Raw genomic sequence first — 24,571 nt, 5'->3', positions numbered from 1 at the left:
GACAAGCGAAACAGCTAAACAGTATTGGTTAAGGCACATGTTAGTGTTTGTGTGTTACTCACAACACAAAATAAGTTAGCACAATCACGATTCATCAAAAGCAGAGAAACAAATGAGGGGACTTAAATCCACAACAAATTACCGGCATTGTCCATCTATTCTCTGTACCACTTTAGTTAAGTATTTTTAAATGATTGTTATTTTAACATTTTTGCACCAGAGTGGAGTGGCACATGCCTTTCAAGCCAACGGTGTTTGACTCTTGGCTAGTGACCCAATACCCAGTCGCTGCCTTTCCACTGATGAAAAAAAATGGGTTGCTTGCATCAGGAAGAGCATCCAGTGTAAAAGCTGTGCCAAAGTCCCAACAACAATTATCTTAACATTTTATTTCAGAACTACAGATATTGCATGTATCAATTAATAAAAGTGTAATGTTTGGTAATCTTGACATCAATTTGACAAATAATAATAAAAGGTTATAACTAGGGATGTGGGACACACATAATTATCATACCAATATTGGGAAAAAATGACATCACATTCCGGATCCTATGTCAACAAAACTGAACCGGTAAGAGCTGCTTGAAATACATCTGCATGTGACTTTAGGCACCAAGCCTCTGAAATGACGTAGCAGGTAAATGTTCGATGAATAAAATGAACACGGTGGTTCCTTGTTGGACTCAATACATGCGTGTTTCTTCACATACATCATCAATAATCAATCATTCGCGCTGCTTCTTCCCTATGCTGTCACCTTGCTTGCCACTGTGGGAGTCGGCACTCACAAGCACACGTACACATTAGGTGTGGAACGGATTAGAAAAATGGTTTGGGTCAACTGTTTCAGTTCAGTTCATGTGTCCCATTGGTTCATAGGCACACACATATATTTTTCTTTCATTTATTAAAGCAACAGTGTGTAGAATGTAGTGCAATCTGGTGGTGAACTAATAGAATGCAACAGCCTAAGTTCGAAGGTGTGCATTTTTTAAGCACACACACTACGGTGTCTCAGAGAGACCACATTTTACATGCCTCCCATCAATTATTATGTTTGCCAAGTTTTTCTCCTTATAGTGTCTGTAGCAGAAAGATGCTAGCAAACATGTTAACATTCGTTGAAATTAATAGTGGGTTTTTAAAATGAATGAAAACTGAAAAATAAAAATATTCTACACACTGTCTCTTTAATGAGGAGTAACTGCGTACAATAGTGCTAATGGCAGTCAAGTATTGCTAATGCTAGACGGCGCAATCACGCTATCCTTTTCCTCTGTGCTTGTTTCATTGCTTGTTTTTGCACTATGCGGCATCAGTTCTTTTTTTTTTTTCTGAGAATGCAGCATCAGTTCTGCTAACATTTGAAAATATGTTCATAAAATGTTTAAAATGTTTAAACTTTTGCTATCTTTGTGTTAACTTAAACCTTAGCCTTTAATTACTTATGAACAATCATGAGTTAAAAAAAAGAAGCTTGTATTGGTGAATAGGGCTGAACGCCGCTGAAGAATATTGCTGTAACACTGTTGGCGCTGGTTGAGTGTCATCACTAAAGCATGTGTCGACAGACCTTTTATTGTTACCTTTGACTATGAAGACAGGGCCTATGAATGGGGAGTATGGCAGAGTGGGGGCGTTCTGCTCATTGCTTGTCTGTTCAGAATTTGGCTGACGCATTTGGCTTCCTATAAATGAGTGCTTGGGACAGCCATTCATCACGTGAAAGGAGGATCTCAACGTCAACCATGACTATAGAAAAACATTGTGCAAATGATGTCTGAAAATATTTTTCAGATTGGTAAAATTAGACTTTCTTTGGTTGCCAGGAAGTGCATTCCAGAAATAAAAAGGTTAAAGACATTTCAATAGGGAAACTGTTCAGGATGGGGTTTAAGTATCATTTTTACCATACAACAGTTGACATCAAGCAAATGTGTGTTAAGTGGAATTTGTGCCAAGCATTATAATATATCAGAGCCATATGGTCCCCATTAAGGCTTCTGGTAAGCTGCAGAAAGTTTTAGTCCACTGCAGAATAAATACAAGCATTGCAGGATTCCCATTCACTTAAAGGTATAAAAAAAAACAGGAATATTACAAGCAAATTTGTATACAAACAGACAGTATAGATTATTAAGACTTTCCCTACCTCTGCTTTGTTCTGGTTGGTGTCCATGGGATCTTGTAGATGTGTGTTGTGGGTTTCCTCAAGGCTAACAAGTTTCAGTTTCAGGTATGAGACCTCATCCATCAGATCTAACTTCTGAGTTTCCAGAGATGTCCTGCTCACCAGCTCCTGAGAAAAACAAATACATAGAATGAATAAGATGAGTGTAAAAAAACAACAACTAGAAAGCAAGCTATAAAAACACAAATACTGTAGTAAATGTCTAAACACAATACACCAGAACGAAGAGTCCCAAGTTCAGTGTTCTTCCCACACTGACAGATCAGGCTAGAATGGGGACCCAGACCCTATGAAGCTAAATATACACACACTCACACACAGGGAAGTCAAGGGCTCTATTAATAAAACCCAATGCCCAATGTGTGTAAAAACAAAAATTGATGGCGGACACAAAACAAAGCATATGTCTTCTCTACATAGTTGCTTAACACGAGTGTTGCTTTCATTTCCTCTTCCAAACTAATCACAATTCCTCTTTTTGAAATCTAATTTAAACGGCCAAGGATTTTTTTAAGCCTCTGATAACGAATCTCTTGCTCCAGCTGGTGGAGAAGAAAATATTTTAGACGTGAATGAAAAATTCAGGCCACTATTTTCTTAGTAGTTATACAAAGTTATACACCTCAGTGACCTAGTGGTAGAGTGTCCGCCTTGAGACTGGGAGGTTGAGGGTTCAGTCCCTGACCGGGTCTACCAAAGACTAAAAAATTCTACCCTTTGCCACCCTGCTTGACACTCAGCATTAAGGGGTTGGAATTGGGAGGTTAGATCACCAAATGATTCCCGAGCGCGGCTCCTGCTGCTGCTCACCGCTCGCTGAGGGGATGGGTCAAATGCGGAGAATGAATTTCGCCCCACCAGTGGGTGTGACAATCAGTGGTACTTTAACTTTAAAACTTTTGGCTGGAACAGGATGTTGCGGCGGAAACAGAATGTTGTGATGATGCAAGCAAAATCCTAAGCAATGGATAACTCTGGTCTCTGTTGCAGCGACTGGCTGTGGGGCACTGCCTTGGAGCTCAGGTTAAATTAACTGAGCAGAGGTGGGGGACAAATCCAAATTACCTGTGCCGTGGCACCTGCCATTGGCCTGGCGCAAGAAGGTCACCTGGCCGCCGAGGGCGCAAAAAAAAAAGCACGGCCATCACTCAGACGTTTTTGTGCTTTATTTGTGCTTAATAATCAAGCGACAACTTTAACTATAGCTTCAGCTAGCGGCTTATTTTTAACAAGCCTGCAGTTCTACCGTCGCGCTTACTCGATGAGGTGAGATCACATCATCATGGAACCTTGCACACTTATGTAAACAGATATCTCTACAGAAGGAAACATGGAGTTTGCACAAATTTGACGGATCCAGCGCAGGAATGCATTTTAGCATGAGTTTATGTAGTTAGAATAATAAAACAAGTATTCCCAGGATAGATATTTGCTTGTAATTTTTGTTTCTCGTTTTTAGATACTTGCAGCAGGTCTCCAAGAATCTTAAATCCTTATTTACAATTTGCATTAAAGGAGCAGACATGCTTTGACTGCCAGGGGCTTTCCCACAATCAAAATCAGAAATACTATTGGCCCCAAGGGAGAAGAGGGAATTTTTGTATGGAACCAAGCTCCCCTCTTCCTTACTACACTACATTTTGGATTATCAAGTCAAGATATCTATCAACTTATCCAGTGCAGAGGTACAATCATTACCCTTAACCCAGCAGATATAGGCAGGGTACATCATGAACACATGACTAATACAAGAGTTGACATTCGGAGGCAACAAGCACTGATTGTAAATAGTTGCTCCTCTTTGTTTACTTCAAAACTGACAGACTAAAAAGGAGCAAAGGAACATTTCCAATGAAAGAGCAGAAGGGACATTTACAATAAGTGACAGTTACAGCAAGAGTGACAGGGCATGAGTGGTGGCCGATAACCGCTCTTGAATGAACATGCATTTTGTTACTGCTAGGCTCGTGAAGAGGTTCAGTGACCGTGTCAACCTTGGCCACATACGAGGGCGTTACAAGTTACCAATCCATCTCACTCATGACTACCCTAATGGAAACGTCTATTCACAGACATCTGTTGTATCTCTTAAACTGTAAAAAGAACTTACTCTTAATGAATTAAAGTGTGATTTTGTGCAAAGCAAGTGTTATGGGTGGCGTTATGAGTGATTTCCAAAGTCAATAGTTTTACATTTAACTGAACAGATTACAAATTCATGTGTATGTGTCGATATGAAACACATCAGCAGTATTTTATCACTGTGGGTCCAAATGGAGAGCACATGGCAAATAAATAATGTCAGCACCACAGCCACACACAGACAGACAGCTAAAGACCCCAAATTATCCCAGAGCACGAGCCACACGCAAATGTGCACACACATACGCACAGTATTTACGTAGTAATGACAGCTGGCTGTTAGTTTGCAAGCCAACACCAGTCTCACTTAAAGCAGGATAAGCAGCAGTCTTAAGACACAATTTATCACAATCTGTGGCCATAGCCCACAAGCCGGCTGCCATAAATTGGCTATCCCATGCAACAAATTGTCTTCTCACCAACATTTATAGATCTAAGAAAGCACAACACAAAAAACAAGATCATTGTTATTCTTTTTCTTCATCTTACTTTGAAAATACCTGACATTAGTTACAGTCAGTATTCTACCACCACTTTATCTGTCAAATGAGACAAGCACACAAACAGCACGGATATGACCACTAAGCAGGACAACAGCTGTGGATCATTACAGCTAAACCCAATAAAACCTCTAAATTTGAAAAAACACAACTCGTGAGGATTGTTTAAAGGATCTCTGGTAGTGGCAGGTGGAGCTAGCCTATAGTGTTAGTTTGAATTATGGGCTTTGAAATCTCCTTTGGCTTAATACCACTTTCAAATTGTTTAAAGCAGTAAGTAGAGATTTTCGGCACAAATCGTAGTATTTTTTTTTTTATACAGTGTTTAGGAAAATTCCATGTTGGATTCATGAAGGGTTTTTAATTATGTGTGGTTGTTGCACCCTGCACGAGCAGCTCTAAATTAGCATAAAATCTTTACAAAAATATGTCAGATTCAGCAACGCAAAACATAGTCTAACAAATACTAGACCATAAGCAAAAGAACTAATAGCAATAATAATTAATTGAGAATAAGCAGTTCAGATAATGAATGAGTGATTAGAATTATAACCATTATAATGCAGAACAGTTGGAATGGAACTGAAAACTGAACAACATTATCTTTTTTTCTTCTTTATTTTTACATATCTTGCATCATATATTATGAATATATAGCATATGGTGAATGTAGTTATAATTTTGTGGCCTGTCACTTAAAGGTACAGTAAAAGTTGTTAAAAACAATGATTTCTCCAATAAAACTATATACTGTGTTTTGAATGAATTGATTCTTAAAAAAAGGAAAAACATTGTCCTTTCATCTGAATTGAATATATTTTTTTCATGGAAAAAAAACTGTCGGAGCGTTAACAATCTTTTTACTTTTAATTATGTGGGTAATAAAAAACTTGCTAAATACAGATAAACATGCCTCGGTTGGATATTTATGCAGTTGTTGTGTTTTGCTTTTACTGCTGACAACGGGAAGAACAAAGGGTCTGTTGAGAAGTTTGAACAGAGAACAGATTCACTGGTACACTCAGTTGTGGTATTGTTGAGCCTAAGCTGGCTGTGCTCAAAAGTTTGCCTCAATACTGAGATCAAAAATAAAATTAGCACTAGTGGAAAGATCCAATATGACAATTAATCTACAATCTTAAACGTTTTATTATATTGAAACTGCCAATAATTTGGCCTTATGTTCTGGCTATATTTATTATGGCTATATCATTACTCAATTATTAATTACAATTCTATTGGAACTTATTGTGCGAGTGTTAATATAGACATTAATAGTTTTTTACTCTCAGGAAAAAGGTTTTGGGATGTGGCAGATTTCAAGTATGAGTGTTACCTGTTGCAGCATCTCTTCAGTGGAGGCTAGTTTCCGTCTGTTTTCCTCGAGGGAGCTTTCTAGATCTCTGATCTTCTCCCCTTGGGCCTCCACCTGGTCAGTCAGTACACTTACCTAATGATTGACACATTCAGACATACACACAGAATTATAAACAGAGAGACAACATCTTAATACAATGTTTTAGCTGCTAGCATAACAACATACCCTTGTTTTGTCAACAAATAAGCAAACATTATGCACATGACATTCCTTATCTTAACAACATCATTCAATTACTCAGCAAGTCTGTCACCCAGGAATCTGGGCCAGACATTTACAATAATCCCCTTGGCATGACACTCACCTCCTGCCAAGCCTACAAAGTACAGACATGTAAACAGACAGACACACACTCTTTCCTACAAAAGCATTTGGAATTCTTCTGACAGTAACCGATTCACTGTCACTTCAACTCGCATCAAATTCACCCTGGCAGACATTTTTAAACCTAAAGCACTATTTTTAAAGTGAATTCATGAACATAGTTGCGTACACAACAAGTGTATGTCCAGTACATATGAAATCTTGCTTTTTTTCCTACGACTAGTTGTCAATGTTAGAAATACACAATTATTCAAGCAACCTATGATGAAGAAAAGGGAAAGAACCAACACACAAATTAAGGTTTCTCTCCAGGCTACAGATACAGAGTACATTGAAAGGGCCAAAAGTGTCGACAGACAATCGGAGGAAAAACAAGCCCTGGTCACCTTGGGTATAAGCAACCGTAGCCACATCAAAACAGTTGCAATTCCATTTTTTTAGTTTCAGTTCTTGCTTGGTGCACATAAACACACCAAGATGATTCATCCACAAGGAGAGCAAAACAAACTCACTCACACATAGGATTAATGACCATGAGGAGTAAGTGAAGACACTTTAATTTAAAGGTGAACATTGTAATTATCAGTGCAGCATGAAGTAGGTATTAAGGTGAACTAAGATGAGTCTGCTGACTACCATCTTCTGCTGTTACAGCAACCGTTGCCAGCAAATGCAAGTACATGCTTGAATGGGTCAAAGCTGTTCAGGCATGTTTTATTTGGAAGCACATGGTTTATCTTCACAACTAGGAACTGAGATGCTTATCAAGTGCGACACCAACCCTTCCAGACTAATCCTATTTACGCTTAAATGATTACATCAACACAAACACGAGTGAACTGTAAAGTATTCTTTGGGTCACATAAAATTAGGACGAAATTTACACAAATACACACGCATACGCACACACAAATTGTTTACCTGTAAAACCAAGGACTCCTTGTCACCCTCTAGACGAAGCAGTCTCTCTTGGTAGGTTTCATTGTTGGCAGGACACAAGTTCACCTGGACAACACAGAGCAGAAATATACATATAATGTCAGTTGAGGTGGAGGATTGTGCAATTGTCTCCGTTGAAATATTGAAAATTTCTATTAAACAATTTATTATATCTTCATTGTACGTATTTGCCGACCTAATTGGTAAACGCGGGTCTGAGCATAGTCTAAAGTGAAACACAAAAACAGTGGATGACTAGCATACATATAGAATTCTAGGGGAGAAAACAATCATTTAACTATCCCACTATTATTATGGTCACCAATTGCTAAATTGCAAAGGTAGGAGGTATTGGGTTCACCCTGTTTGTTTGCTAGACAGCAGATTACACAAAAACTATGCCACTGATGTGAATCATTGTGGATAGTGGATGTGTACAGATATATATGTAGCAAGAAAGACTTGAAGATGACATTTCTTATTACATCAAGAAAGAAATTATTTTGACAATAATTGGGGCATTTGACCTAATTGAGGGAAAAATAAAATGTTGCTCAGTTATTATTTTAGCAAAATGGAAAAACCTTGGAATATTCCTAACGGCCATTTCGATGCCTATGTCGTATTTAGCCGAGTATTGCAGTTGTCCCATAGAACAGATCTCCATGGATGTAAATCAGTTTACCATATCTGATATCTTGTTGTTCCTTAGATATAATCAACTCGGGAGACTGAATCAACAGTGCCTCTGCAGCCAAGTAATGCAGCCATTTTGATTAACACATTCTACACTTTTGATCAAATTGCTAATAATAATAATAATAATAAAAAAATAAGCCCATCACTGCCTATTATAATAGAAAACAAATGTGGGATTTAAGAACATGGAGTTAATTTAAAAAAATGACAAAAGATGAGAGGCCAGGATTGTGGCAGCAGTAGCTCTCAATCTACAAAGATTTGGCTTCAGGCGAGTGGAAAAACGTGCCACTGGGAATAAAAATGAATTTACAGATCTAGACATTGGTCATAGTCTGCCTTGTTTTAATGTTCGGTATTTTAAGACTATGCCATCACAAGGACAATTTGGATGCATCCAAGTACCCATGGTGCTTGATTTATTTATTTATTTTTTAAGTCAAAGGCCCCAATGTGTCTAGAGTCCAAAATGCTTCTGAGAACGTTCTGAAAGGGCTAATCACAGAAATAAAGTATTTCACAAAGCACAAGGTACTGAGTTATGAAACATCATATGAGGTCCCATTCATTCATAAATAGCATCACAACACGACCACACAGGCATTGTTGTTGTACATTTTGAAACTTATGAAACATATTTTAGCAATCCAATTTGCTGAATATTGGAACATGTTGAGGGCATGTTATCTAAAAAAAATCTGCCGTGCCAAGCTTCAAGCCAATATACTTTTGACTAGTCTAAAAAACTACCAGACCAATAAGCGTCCGCCGTCCGTTGAGGTTATATGGTTGAAGTCGAAGCTACAGGGGTGGTTTAAATGTGCCAAACGACAATTGAAACGAAGTAAATAGCAGGAATGTAGTTTTAGCAGAACAAGTTAAAGTGTTTAAATTAAAAGAGGATCAACAACTTTCAAATGTTTTTCTTGGTGGAAACTATGTTTTCAATCTTCTACCAAAGGGCTTTCAGCGAGTCTATTAACTATTTTGTCACAATACTTGCTTTTTCCCCAAAGAATGCCCTTCCCGGATCGATTTGTTGGGGTAAGGGGGAATAAAAAAAACATAAAACCGGAAGAACACCTATATTCTGGTAGCAGACTCACTCCTCTTAAGCAAAGTGGGATCAATAAAGTCTTACTACACCATGTCTTTTTTAGCCAAACGAGTAAAGCCAAATGCTCTAATTCTCCAATTTCTTACACCTAACTACATAAATACTATGGGTGGAATTGAGTTTATTAGGAAGCAAAGAACCAGGCCAAAAATCTAATTATTGCAAATGATAGAAGGCTGTAAATTTTGTCCTTTTTTTTTTTAAGGGTCAAGATATTACCTAGAAGTATGTTAGAAATAAAATTGTCTTAACCACAACATATTGAACTGGAAGGTTGGCTGGAATGTTAGGGACTGGAATTTTTATTGGGAAGATCCTAATGTATCTATTTAAGTAAATAATGTATCATCAATCAGATCTTAAATTATTTGTTTAACTTTCACCCCAAACTGCAGAAGTCATTTTAGGAGTATCTGCCGCTATGGCCAGTGACGCCCAAGAATGAACTCAGATGGAGCCACGTTTTAGTGACAATATTGAGGTATTTAAGTTATTTAGACTGTAAATAAACAGGCTGACAAGAGTCGTGTGGGTGAAAGACAGGATGAGGACTACTCAATTTGTATTTGTCATCACTATCTCAAGAATACAATCTACTTCAATAGGAATTTTGCCATAACATGAAGTTATAATATTGTTGTTTGAAAAATCGACATACATTTGAGCTTTGCATGCTTAAAAATAAATGAAGTGTGCTGCAATCACACACTCTCTGGAGACTGAAGAAAAGTGTCGGCAGTACTTGAAAGGGCCGGTAGAAGTAAACAGACCATTTCTCTGTCACCTGTTGGCATGTGTGACAACTGCCAAAGTGTCAACTTTCAACAAATTACTACAACCTCAGTTAAAAATCAAATAATGCCATTTTTTAATTAATTTATTTATTTCTAAAGAAAGGTCTTATGTATAGAATGAACCATGGAAATCTAAAATGTAAATCTCATGTCAAAAAAAGTCTACATAGGATGTGCAGTGGGTTTTAAATGCTGAAACATTGTTGCTTTGTCTTTTGAAAAACTGCAATGTACATGCAACACATGTTTTTTATAGTGGGTGGAACAATGTATGACACTAGTGCTGAAGAATGCTGAAAAATACAACATGCAGGACCCCAGCTACATGGTTAACACAATGACTGTTTATCACACATACAGTGTACAATGAAATACCATTACTTCAGCAATACTTTCCCTTTACAAAAACAATACCAACAAATTGATGATCCTCACATCTCATTATTTTGTCACTATGAGTTACACATTTATATTGCACTAAAAAAACACTGCATTCAAAAGTCTAATTTGAAGAAAATCCTTGCCCCTATTAAATTCAAAAGAATTTAATGTCTGCACATAAGCCTACAGTTCCAGTGAGTCAACAATAAATTTTGATTCGGTTTAGGAACACACTATCTTAGAAGTCCAATCTTTTACATATAGATATGTAAAGTGATAATGATTAAGTCTCTATATCATGTATTAACCATTGGGGTTCACTGCTACGATTGTCTGGCAACCAGTTCAGGGTGTACCCCGCCTACTGCCCGAAGCCAGCTGGGATAGGCTCCAGCGCCCCCCGCGACCCTTGTGAGGAGAAGCGGTTAAGAAAATGTATGTATGTATGTATGGATGTATGTATGGATGGATGGATGGATGGATGGATTGATGGATGGTTCACTGCTTTGATTAAATGTACCTAAAATGCTGTTGGGAAGTAGACTGAAAAATTTCACAAGTGGCGCAAATGCTTTACAACTGATAAATATATGGGTAGAGCAGTCTGTTCAAGCACAAACTCTTGAACTTGCCACAAATGCCTCACAATTGAGACCTACCTGAGGGGTAATGTTTACTTCAGTAAACACACGGTGCCACGTGATGCGTTTTATGCGCATGCGTGCCACTTCACAGACTCATTGTGTTTACATTCACAAAAGTCACATTTGTTTTTTGTTTTTGTTTTTATTTCAAAAGATCAGATTTAACAAAAATCATACCTTAAAGTCTCCAACAACCATTTCCATTAACTTTTGCATGACATCATCCATCATCTACATATTTCCTACTAAATGAATTATTTGAAATCATAGCAAGATCCTCAGACATATCCCTGAGGTTTGTTTAACTTCTTACTTTCCTGCTTCAGGTACAGAGCATTTAACATCAATTAACATCATTATTGGTATATTTACCACTGCATCATTTCAAAGGGTCACCTAATACTTGCTAAAATGCTTTGAATGAATGAATTTAAAATGACAAAAACAATCTGACATAAAATGTGTCAAACATCAATAATAAAGCTCAAACGCTAGTCTTTAGACAATGTTGTGCTAGTACTGTACCAAATGGCAGATTTGTGTATATCTCTAAGTGATTGAATCCTGTAGTATCAGGCGCTGCTTTGTCAACTGGAATCAGCTGATGGATAATTTGCCTCACCTGATAGCATGGCCCTGGTTATGCCTCCCTGCAAATGCCCTGACAACTCAGCTAAGCAAAAGGTAATTACAGGGAAAAAAGAAGCCATTTGACTGAAAATAGTCACATGCATCCAAGCTAGAAAGTTAATCATCTCCTGCCAAAGAAAATTTTTTCACCACAACACAATTTTTCTCCTCTGTTGTCTGGCAAAAGTTCTGATTCAGCATTACGTGTATTAAGAAATAAAGAGCAGAAATGCACTGAAATGATAAACTTCATCTTAAACACGTACCTTTTTGAGCCACGAGAAGTGCTTGTAGACATCAATGGGAGTCTCCATACTCCCAGCCCATTTCTGCCTTCTCTATTTCCTCTAGGATTTTATCTCAGCCGCTCAGAATGTGAGGCTGTGTCCCTCTCTTCCCTCCCTCTCTTTGTGTATTTAGACCAAGCCTACACCAAGCTAGTCTTGAGTTTGCAAGTGTGAAAATACATGACGTTCACAGCTGTATTTTTGTTTTCTTACGATCTCTGCTGTTTGAGGAGAAAACTCCCTCCCAGTGTTTTGCCCCTTCCTACTGTTGCTCACTTTCCTTATCTGCTTTAGTACAATTGACCTCTTTTTGGCTATATTCTGTCCCCTTCTCCCCCCCCGCTTGTGTTCGTTTTTAACCCTTTTGTCAACAAATGCTTGCTTGCTTGCTCTCCTTTCATGCTTATTTTCCTCAGCTCCCTTCTCCCCCTGCAGCAGTTGTCTGTCTTACGGCCAAATGGCCAAGCCCAGAAAGAGGGGGTGGTCAAAAGAGTTTGCCTGTTTTGTCATCTGTTTGTGTCCATCTTGGCTCAATGTCAAGTCTCTCTCACACACACACATGCCCACAAACACCTATCTGCTAAACATGTTAATTATGCAATTCTCATTGATTCAAGTGTAAGAGTGAGATAAACGTTTCACTTCTTACATACTCCCTTTCTTTTTTCTCCTAACAGTTTGTCTATGCATTACAACATCATTTGTTTTCCATTCTGAGCGGGTCTTATGGAACCATTCACAGTAACATTCAACGACTCATCTTATGACATCAACAAGGGAGGAGACCTGCATTCATAAATACACCCCAAAAATATTATATGGAGAACATTTTTCCCCCAGAACATCCATGTCAACATTCTGAACAAAACTTGAAATGAAGCGGTTGCATTACAGTTGATACAATATTTGATGATGGTACAGTACTGCTGCTCTATACAGTATTTTACTTTAAAATCTCAATTTTAGATTACAGTAGCCGATGAAAGGGATTTGTTTGACACTGTGCAATGCATTTAAAATAAGTATATTAAGGTGCTACACAAGAGTATGGGAAAGTACCCCTGAATTATTTAGTAAGTACTGTGTAGGAATGTAAAGTCAGTGACCCAGGTACAAATACAAGGTTTTGTAATTAACAAAAAACAGTTCTACAATCCATTGATTTTTACTTTTTTTTTAGGTGGGTGCAGAATCTTTTAATAGCGCAGCTACACTGTGCCAGACGATGAGAAAATCTATTAAAATCTTCACTTGACAAACTTTGAGCAGGGGTGATGAATAGGAATTATCATAAGAATTCTAATAATTCTATTCATACGTACTTTCGGCACCCTATGCAAATCACTAAGTCGTCTTTCAACTAACAGGTGGACAAACAGGAAAATGGAATTGCACTATTTATTTCCCAGTTCAGCCTTAGCAGAGGTGTGTACCCAGTTAAATGGCATTATCAATATACCATAACATAACATTCAGCCATTTTAACATTGGTGAAACTCAAATTTTGCACAGGACTTTACATTTTATGACTGAGAAGCCTGTGATGCTTTAAGCAATTCAAAGCAGCAACCATCACAAATTCCTGCAAGTACACTTCCTGCGTTTAAATGTGTTTGTGTTTCACCATGGAGTATGCAGTGGACAGAAGCCTCCAGGGTGCAGGCTAATTGTAGAGTACTAACATATTTAATCCTGTTCTACTAGGTAGGCTAGAAGCAGCATGAAGTGGAAAAGGTGGACAGATTAAGTAGATGTAAAATTTCACATACAGGGACAAGGCTCAAAATAATCTGATTATGTTTGCCTTTGGCATTTAAATGACTAGCTAAGGCCAAAGTGTGATCATTCACGGCTTGTGCACTGATGACAAAGTCACCTCGGAGCTGACAGAACTTATGTGAATTATATCACACATTCAAACAATCGTACACCGCGGTAACATGCTTCAATTGCGCTGCGACATTCTCGCTCAGCATTTGGGCTGTTTTCCCCAAATGAGAGGATTATCAAAGTGACGAGTGGTGGATAGTGCAAACACTAGACAACGCTGCATCTGTAGTTGGCACTTTGTTTCCATTTACACATTTTTTTGAGCGATCTGACGCATCATTTCTTTTTTAAATATCCGGAACAATAGGGATGTAACAAGTTTACATACTCTATACAGTACTTGTCACCTTGGTAATAAATAAAGCCACAAATTTGATGGTAGCTACAATGAACAGAGACCACACCCTCTGCAGGGATAACGTTATGATGGAAAGGAGCATTAGCATTAAGATGACAAGGTAAAATGAACGTTGGTGGGCACCTTAGCTGGAGAGCAAGACCCGTGTTGATCAGCGTTGAGACTGCAGGAAAATCTGATTCCAATCTGATTCCTCCTCAAAACCGATTTTTAGGGCCAACTGTCCACCCTGTATTTAGCAGTATCCAATTGAGATACAGCCCAGTTCAAACTGACCCATCAGACAGGTAGCAACGGCGTAGGAATGGAGGCGTCGCCCAGCACGTGTAGTGTTTGACGTCATATAATTGTGCCATTTTTATTTATTTTTTGCTCCGAAATACAGGACTGGTTCCTTGCATGCACGTTAAGGATGTGAGGATCGTAAAATGTACACATTTGTAGTATGACTTATTTACCAGGCAATAATTCACTGTTTCCAGTTGCGCATGCAAAGAACTGACAGGGTAGTGAAACTGGCTTATGCGTTTGAGTAACGTAAACTTTATCTTCGTTTGCGCATGCGAGAAGCCAATGGGGCAGCGTAGCCGTCTAGGCATTTTAGTACAATGGGGTAGATGCCACGGACTTCCGACTTCCAGATTCCACACATCAGCGTAGTTTTCGGCCACTGATGGCCGCGTTCAAACACTCGCACCCCCACCACTGCGCCTCCCAACCGCACGCTCCCAACCTTCTCAACCATCTCGGACAATTGAGACAGACACACTTGCACCCGTCGACGGAAACGCGCAACCGAGGGGCACAAAGGCGGAAGCGCAAGAACTGGGATGCAGCACACACGTCGCAAGCAGGAAACGGAAACAAAGCTGATGCGTGAAAACCAGGAAGTCAGAAGTCCCACCTCCTCCGTGGCATATACCCCATTAAGTGTACACTCACTGTATTTCTGATGGCACATGCGAGAAACCAGTTAGGCAGGTGGGTGGATTGTGTACTGACAGCAGTCTCTGGTCTGGCGTATTGGGTCTTGCGTCGCGTAGTCACGTCTTGGACAGTCATAACCAGTCTGCGTTTTTGGAGCTGTTCAGAGTGAGATGCATCCTGTCCGTAAACGATATGAAACTAGGAAAAGTTTTTGCAATGTTTATTTTTACTCCCCCTCTTAAAAAAATAGATTTTTAAGAGAAAATAATTTTTCACAACAACAAAAAAAAGGATAATTTCCCACAGTACGTACACCAATGATCTTTCACGGAACACCACTGTGTCATGGCACACTGGGTAGGAATCACTGGCTTACAATAAGAAATGTTCAGTTTTTATTGATTATGGCGACGCCATATGGACAAAAGTGCAAGTGTTTTTGCCCGAAGAAGGACCACATTTCTCATGCGGATCAGCGCATAACGTCGTCTTTGAGCTCACGCCAGCGAGTGAAAGCCAGGCCAATGTTGATTATTGACTTTCCTTTTATCCGGGTAGCCTCCCTTTTTCTTTTTCTTGTCTCCAAAGACAAAACTTTTAATTTCTTTTGATGTTTTGCAGCTTCTACCATGACAGCAGTAATCGCACATAGACGTTCAAATTGACTTCCGACTATACTGAATGAGGAAAGGGGGAAGTGATATATGCCGTAACGCAGTGAGCATATTGGTATTTTTTCTTGTGTGGAAGGGTTCCTGCGACCCTCCTCAAAGTTGTCTAGTGCCAGTAAAAGCGACACAGACCCCCTCAAGCCATGACAAAAGTACCATTCAATTATTTTTAAGTCAAAGTTTTATCAGAAGAGTTAGGAAAATATGTTATTAAGGTTGAAAAAATCCTTAGTAATTTTTTTAAATATACTTTTTGGGAAACAAAATTGGTCTTGATTTATGAACTGACTTGTACTGTATTTTAATGTTTGTCGTTATAATGGTACTTGAAAAGCTAAGTATATATTTTTGGGGATGGTACTTGCTCGTAAAAAGTTTGAGAATCACTGAAATAGATCAAGGGAAAGTAAGAAACAGATGGCAGGACAAAGGCAGTGTGAAGCCTGTGAAAGGTGTGATCCCAAATAAACAGAGCTGTGGTGGGCTGCAGGACTAGGATGGGGCCATCAAGTGCACAGGGATGGACATTCTAGCTCCCTTTGAGAGTACCAACTCTTTTGGCTAGCTCACTTAATGGCTCTTCAGATTAAAAATAAATAAATAAAATAATGTAAAAAAAAAAAACTTCTTTTCCTTTCCGCTTTTCCCTTCAGGGGTCGCCACAGCGAATCAGTTGCCTCCATTTAACCCTGTCCTCGGCATCCTCTGCTCTAACACCAACTGCCTTCATGTCCTCTTTAACTACATCCATAAACCTCCTCTTTGGTCTTCCTCTAGAACTCCTGCCTTGCATTTGGAAACTCAGCATCCTTCTGCCAATATACTCACTATCTCTCCTCTGGACATGTCCAAACCATCTCAGTCTGGCCTTTCTGACTTTATCTCCAAAGCCTCTAACGTGCTGTCTCTCTGATTTACTCATTCCTGATTCTATCCATCCTGGTCACTCCCAAAGAGAACCTCAGCATCTTCATCTCTTCCACCTCCAGCTCTGCCTCCTGTTTTTTCCTCAGTGGCAATGTCTCCAGACCAAACAACATCGCTGGCCTCACCACAGTTTTATAAACCTTTCCTTTCATTTTAGCTGAAACTCTTCTATCACACATCACACCTGACACTTTTCTCCACCCGTTCCAACCTACCTGCACACGCTTCATCACTTATTTTCCACATTCTCCATTGCTCTGGACTGTTGACCCTAAATACTTAAACTCCTCCACCTTCTTGGTCTCTTCTCCTTGTAACCTCACTCTTCCACTTGAGTCCCTCCCATTCACACACAGATACTCCGTCTTGCTACAACTAACCTTCATTCCCCTCCTTTCCAGGGGAAACCTCCACGCCTCTAGCTTCTCCTCCACCTGTTTCCTGCTCTCACTACAGATTACAATGTCATCTGCAAACATTTTAGTCCATGGAGATTACTGTCTAACCTCGTCTGTCATCCTGTCCATTACCATAGCAAACAAGAAGGGGCTCAGAGCTGATCCCTGATGTAGTCCTACCTCCACTTTGAACTCCGTCACACCTACAGCACACCTCCGTCTTACAGTCCTCATACATGTCCTGCACTACTTGAACATACTTCTCTGCTACTCCAGACTTCCTCATACAAAACCACAGTTCCTCTCTGGGTACCCTGTCATAGTCTTTCTCCAGATCTACAAAGACACAATGCAGCTCCTTCTGACCTTCTCTGTACTTCTCTATCAACATTCTCAAAGCAAATACTACATCTGTGGTACTAATTTTGGCACAAAACCATACTGCTGTTTACAAATGTTCACCTCTGCCCTCAATCTAGCTTCAACTACTATTTCCCATAGCTTCATTATGTGGCTCATTAGCTTTATTCCTCTGTAGTTTGTTTTACCCCCTGAAAAATGCACATTGGAGGTTTATCAGCATTTTGGGGGGTTACAAGCATACTTGCCATTTGGCACCCATGGATTCACTAATTCATTGAGCTTTTTTTGAATATTTTAATTTTTATTAAAAAAAAATAATTTTTACTTTTTTATTGTTTTTTTAAACCCCTATTTTAGTGGAAATTATATATCAAAGGTTTATCAGCGTTTCTTAAATACATTTGGTTGGTTTAAATTATCACTATATATATATATATATATATATATATATATATATATATATATATATATATATACACACCACACTTATTGCAGGGATCCATTGTGCAATAAGTTCATACTCATTTGTGCCTAAAGAAAAAGATGGAAAACAAAGAGGGGGGTGGGTGTGCAATGTGCACCCTTTGAGACAACTACTGTTTGAAACAATGCTGGATTTAAAAAGCTGCTGAACTGGATCCAAGATCCACCTTTCCTTTTCTGTTAACTTACTGGTAAGTATCTTAAACATCCTGTCAAACTGCTTTCTAGGAAGAAAACAGCAGCCTCTGCAGGACAACACAAGACTAGAGCAAAAATCAACTTTTAAGTTTTATGTATGTATCTAAAACAGAAAAAAACAAAACAAATGAAAGTTTATGAAACCCCAAATTCAAAAGAATAAGAGGAGGAAAGGGATATAGCTTTTTATTATTTATTTTTTTAAAGAACAGTCTGATATGAGAGGCCACGCAGGAAAACCAGCACTTAGAGCAAAGGGGCATAAAGACAGGAAGTAGTTAATAGTGCAGTTCTTAAGGCCTCTTGAGTCTTTACACACTCTTTCACAGTATTTACAATTTTAAAAAGAAAAAGTGTTGAAGGCGGAAATTGTGGTGATTAACATACAATAAAAACATTCAAGTAATAATTATTCTATTATTTTATTATTCCATTTTTGGTTTTATAACACTCAATCGTATTTAAAGGATAACTTGGTTTGGAAATTAGTTATTTTGCAACCAAAATAAAGCTAGAAACTGTGATTCTGAACAGTCTGTTTTGTCATTAATATAAAAAATATATATTCAATATGTAAATATGCTTTACTCTGATTGAGTCTTTATTCTCCTTAAAATAATCTGATGATTCCTCTGATGAGTTAATTTCCAATATGTGGGTGTCTTGTGGCAACAATGTTTCTACATTGTGTTGACTCCAATGATATTTAGCGGGCCATCAGACTGGCAGCTGATGCTAAGTTTTAGATGCTGTGCGTTGTCACCATTAGTCATTTTTCTTTAGTTGAGTGAGCATGTAGCAACAACAAAGTAGGCATTTACCTGAATAATGAGTCATGATCCTACGTTACGGTGACGTCAAATTCAAATCACTGCGTTTTGAAATCCATTTGCCTTTGATCGGCTATTGTATCCAATATAAATAGGCATTTTTATTCAATAAAATCATTGCTTCAGGTCCCTGAGTTAAACCTACAAAAAAAATGCTCCTCAAATGAAGCCATTGATTAGCAAAATTGCTGCTATAAAGAAAAAAAGTTATTTCAAGCCTTGCATTCGCACCAACATTCATGACCTTTGGACAATTTAGTGTAGTCATGCATGTTTTTGAAATGTGGGAGGATGCCAGAGTAGTGAGTACCCAGCTGGCATACCCAAAGAAAACCCACGCAAGCACAATGAGAACATACCAACTCCACACAGAAAGGAACGAGCCCAGATCTGAACCCTGGAACCCAGAATTGAGGATTTGCGAACCACTCGACCCAAAGATTAATTTATGAAATAAAAATATAGGAGCTTGATATGGAACAAAAACATGCATTGTGCTGAAAATAAATAGCCTTTCTGTAGCACAGCAGCAAAATTCCTCACCTCCCTCTGACCATCCAGCTGACCCTGTTTAACCAGACTGCAACTGACTGACTTTGGACTGTGAAAACACTAAATGATTGATTACTAGATAATTCACATGGCCTGTTCCTTGACTCACAACGTTTTTTGCCAACTGCACTTTATTCAACAACAAGTAAATGTATGTAAAAGTACCAACAAAAATAAAGATAAAGCAATGCTGAATGATCAGATTAATCCAGAGTATAAAATAACTTGTGGTGGTTCACTTGTTAACATCAGCTGACTACAATCCTCATAGACCTCTAAATCATGCGTCACTAGACAAGTTGGCTTCTCCCATGTGAAACTGAACAATACTCTTATTCAAAGAGACATCCAGATAAGCTTGTAACCCAGATGTGAAAAGTGATTCAACATCATAGTTGTAGATGATCAGGGTGTATGTACTGTATAGAAACTTTGTAGAATAGTAATTTTTGTCTTTAGGATTAAAAGCACAATTCAACACAAGAGACTTGATCGAGTACTTACTTTCCTCATTACACACTTCATACATATTTAGCATAGAATAATTATTTGATTCTTAAATGCATCACAATGCAAAAGTAAACTATATTTAATCGATTAAGATGGATATGTTTCAAAATTAAATTAATAAATAACGTAACATTGGAAGAATGAAAGAAACAGAATGTGGAACTTAAACACCACGGATGGGTTATTGCAGTGTTGGAAAAAAACATGTTGGTAAATATTACATTGCAATTCATACTTCTCCATGCTACCTTGAAGTACCTTCTAGTTTAGTATACCGGTACATCTTCTTTAGTTAAATCTAATCCAATTCTATGGCGTTTATGTGAGCTGGAGCCTATCCCAGCTGACCTTGGGTAGGACGTGGGGTACACCGTGCGTGAACTGGTTGCCAGCCAATCACAGGGGACATGTAGACAAACAACCATTCAGTCATTTTCAAACAAATACGGATAATTTCAGGTCTTCAATTGACCTCAAAAACATGTTTTTGGAAAGCGGGAGGAAGCCATATTACCCAAAGAAAACCTACGTAAGCAGTGGAAGAACATACAAACTGCACATGGAAAGGGCAGAGCAGAGTTTCAATCCCTGAACCTCAGAATTGTAATGCAGAAAGTTGTCTCTAATTTATTCAATGATGGGATTGTTTAGGCTCGCCCAGTGTGCAGCAGGACCGCCTCTGGTGACGAGAGCAGTCAATTTCCAGAAAAACAGGAGACAAAATGTTTTTTTTGTTGAGCACTGAGTCACACTGACATATCTTGAATGCATTCATGCTCAGAGATTGATTGAGAAGATTGGATAAATTGTACTTTGTATTTGAACATTTGAACACAGTCAAGCCCCGCATAGTCACGGTTTGACATATTTTTGGATTATTTTCCCCCCAATATATTTGGAGGATGAGGAGTTCCATTGCGTTCCACAATTATTTTCCCTATTTTTTTTTAATGCAAACTTGTTCCCATACCGATATCGGCAGAGGCCCCGCTACTGCATTAAAACAGTGGTATCGGTGAGTACTAACAAGTAACATGCCGATACCATTCATTCTGACCCTAATACAGGACTTTGGATGCAGCATCTTGTGTCTTGCTCATGCACGACATTCACTGATGTGTGACATGTTCACTGCATACTGAGCTAAGATATCCTATTGGCCCTTGAATGCTCTGAACCAATGGCAGGACAGCTTTTTCATGTTGAGAAAAAAAAAAACTTTGGTATCGGCCGATACTGCAAAGCTGGGTATTGGAATCGGTATCGGGGTAAAAAAACGCTATTTGAACAACACTAGTTTGCAGGGGTGGAAAATCCCTCAATTTCAATAGTCGTCAATTATATTTTCCATATATATATCACAGGCCCTCCCGGTTCCTCTTCCCTGCCAATAGTGGGTTTCAACTGTACTTGATGCGGCCTTGACACATGCTATTTAAATTGAGTTTGAGACACGTGATTAACCTTTTTTTTTTTTTTGGTAATTGTAAAGATTTTTTTTTTTTTAATATGGTCCTCTTTTTTATGAGGGCTGTGTTTAATTTTTGTGTGCTTTTAAAAGAACTGCTAGGCATAAATGACTCGCTTTGGATAACCCTGACGCAAAGAATAATAATAGCTGAGAAGGATGTGACATTGAAGCACACATTATACTCACATTTCCACTCTGGAGCCAGTCTTTGAGAGCCTCTGCTGTTTCAGTGGGCAACTGTGCTCTAAGGCGCTCTCTGTCTTCCTGGTTAGGCTGGAGCTCCAAAGCAAGTTTGAGGTCTGCAGCTAACTGAATGACCGGCAGAGGGCCGGAGCTGACCACAGAACCAAGGTCATACACGCCATTAGTGAGTTCCAGCGATGCTGCTTTTGAACCTGAAGGTGTATGTGGTAGAAAACAAGAGGAGAAGACATTCAGTACTGGGGTAAAACTGAAATACATAAAGCATTCATTATAGAACAAGCTAGTAAGCAGTTGTAGAGCAACGCTCTGATTGATGCATGGGAAGCCACTCTGCTGCTTGTTTGGTTCTTGTGTGAGTTTGCTAATCGATACATGTATTGATCTCACTCGCTATTCCAGAAGTCATAATGGCACAGCACACTTAGTGCTGTTTTCGTTGTCTTTGTGTTTTTGCTTGGAAACATCATTCCATTTTGGGCAAAATAGACAGGATTGTAACTTTTCTATTTCATGTTTTGAAAGCATTAACATTGTTACTAAAAAATAAAATTGACACTGTTAATAAAAAACGTTCTTCTCGTTAGTTAATGAATAAATGTTTTGTATTTAAATCACACTCCTTGTTTTCCCTCCTTTCCTTCCTTGGGGCATTACAAAGACTGTAAAAAATGGCAACAATTCTTGAGATCACCTTTGTTGATGCTAAGTAAACAGTACAAAAGTATTGTATACTTAAAGTAGCACTAAGGAACCTTTCAACCTTAATAAAATATTTTTATTTTGCGCTTCTGATGAAACATCGACTTAAATCTAGTTGAATGGTACATTTGCCCTGGCCTGAGGGGGTCAGTCTAATTTTTACTGGCACTAAGCAACTTTGAGGAGGCTGGTAGGAACACTGCCATATAAAAAAACTATAAATGTTCTGACTGCTTTTGAGCATACATTACTTCCTCCTTTCCCCATTTGTTATAAAGACGGAAGTCAATTTGAATGTCGACACACGATTACTGCTTTCATGGCAGAAGCTGCAAAACAACTGAAAGGTTTTGTCTGAGAAGACAAAAAAGAAAATAGGAAAAGGGAAGCTACCCGGATAAAAGGACAGTCAAGGGTCAACATTGGTCTGACTTACACTTGCTGGCGTGAGCTCAAAAACGATGCAATACGCTTTCCCTCATGGGAAATGTGGTCTACCTTCAGGCATAACAATACCGCTTTTGTCCATATGGCGCCGCCATAAAGGTAAACTGAAAGTTCCTTAGTGTTGCTTTAAAATGTTACATTACCCTGTCATGGGACTACAGATGGAAACTAGCCAACGACTATAATCAGGCATATTCATATGTGAATGTTCATTAAAATACACAGTCACTTCTGAAATGAAATAAAATATATTTTACAAATGAAAAATAAAATGAATAAAGTCAATAGACAAGTTATTCAAATTGACATATTGCATTACATATTCATATCGACGATCGTTTCGTTAATCTATTATTTTTTAATTTGCCTCGCATTGCTAGGTAGTTCCATACCTGCAATGATGTCATCCATCTGCTCCAGAGCTGCCTCAAGCATGTGACTAGCCTCAGTTTCCATGGTAATGGTGGGCATTAGACCTCAGATATTCATCTGTAGAAGAGACAAATTAACAAAGTTATTTAAAACTTGGGCTGGGTAATAATATAAATATGTATTGCGTTAGACAAATGGTCGATATCAATACAAAATGCTTTCGATAAATTGTTCGATAGAGAAAAATCAGGAAGCCAACCCCGACCCGGCATTGTGCTTGTTGTTGGAAACAAAACCAAAAACATTAAACATCAATAACCCCACTTCTAATATCCACTTTGGCATCATCCATTTTTGATTGTATAAAGTCACCCTCATTAGGGGTAACTTGGGGCGCGAGGCGGGCTACACCGTGGACTGGTTGCACTTGCCAGCCAATTTTCAATGGGTGCATATACCGAAGGCCAGATTTGAGAGAAAATGGCCACATTATAGGATTGCTTCACCCAGAGTGTGTACCAAGAATGAAGGTGTATAAATGACACACTTAAGACAATGGAGAATGTACACAGCTAAAAAGACTTTTCCCTCTTACACACATGGGAGAACATGGTGAATTGCATGTAATCTGTCCGTTATATTTAGAAAAGGTGCAATCTACAAAGCCCCGGGGCAACCAATAAAATTAAAAAAAAAGAAATAATGCATATTTTGCTCATTTAAAATTAGGGGTGTTAGAAAAAAATTGATTCGGCAATATATCGCGATATTACAGCGCGTAATTCTCGAATGGATTCGATATGCGGCCGAATCGATTTTTAAACATAATATGGGAATATTCAACAAAATGTCTTACTTAGGGTTAGGATTCACACATAAGCAAGGAAGAATGTTATATTAATGTAACATTAAGCCTGAATATTTTTATTTCAGTGTTGTTCAAACATGAAACAGACTGTTTGTTAAATGCAGTGGCTCAGTTATAAGCCTGAATTTTTAGATAAATAAATACATTTTCATACAAATCTTACAGTGTACATGTACAAGTTTACTGATGAGTAATATCTAAATTTGAGTTAAAAAATAATCAATTCATAGATTCGTATCGCGATTAATAGGTATCGAATCGAATTGTGACCTATGAATGGTGATACGAATTGAATCGCCAGGTACTAAGCAAGTCACACCCCTATCTAAAATGGTTGAAGTAAGTAAGCCTCACTGGCTTTGCTTCCAAATACTATTATGCTATTTTCCTACACTCTGTGTTTGGTTGGCCATTTTTCTCATCTCCTCCTTTAA

At 38.4% G+C, this 24,571-nt stretch overlaps 1 protein-coding gene across 26 annotated transcripts in view; it reads right to left on the bottom strand.

Annotated features, from left to right (window-relative positions):
* The window catches only part of ppfibp2b (PPFIA binding protein 2b), a 77,253-nt gene that overhangs the window by 26,182 nt on the left and 26,500 nt on the right, over positions 1–24,571 (bottom strand). For 21 of the 26 annotated variants that reach the window (XM_077568487.1, XM_077568486.1, XM_077568485.1 and 18 more), the window contains exons 2-6: positions 23,290–23,386; positions 21,734–21,942; positions 7,460–7,543; positions 6,173–6,286; positions 2,156–2,302 (exon numbers count right to left, since the gene is read on the bottom strand). In XM_077568487.1, the coding sequence (XP_077424613.1) occupies positions 2,156–2,302; positions 6,173–6,286; positions 7,460–7,543; positions 21,734–21,942; positions 23,290–23,368 (633 nt within the window). In that variant the 5' untranslated portion in view covers positions 23,369–23,386. Of the gene's footprint in view, positions 1–2,155; positions 2,303–6,172; positions 6,287–6,379; positions 6,470–7,459; positions 7,544–12,008; positions 12,309–21,733; positions 21,943–23,289; positions 23,387–24,571 lie in introns of those variants that run through there. The other 5 variants (XM_077568506.1, XM_077568511.1, XM_077568512.1 and 2 more) reach the window with 5 other exon arrangements.

Source organism: Vanacampus margaritifer, chromosome 6, assembly GCF_051991255.1.
Source record: "Vanacampus margaritifer isolate UIUO_Vmar chromosome 6, RoL_Vmar_1.0, whole genome shotgun sequence".
Classification (NCBI taxonomy): domain Eukaryota; kingdom Metazoa; phylum Chordata; class Actinopteri; order Syngnathiformes; family Syngnathidae; genus Vanacampus; species Vanacampus margaritifer.
This window is presented reverse-complemented; position numbering and strand designations above follow the sequence as displayed.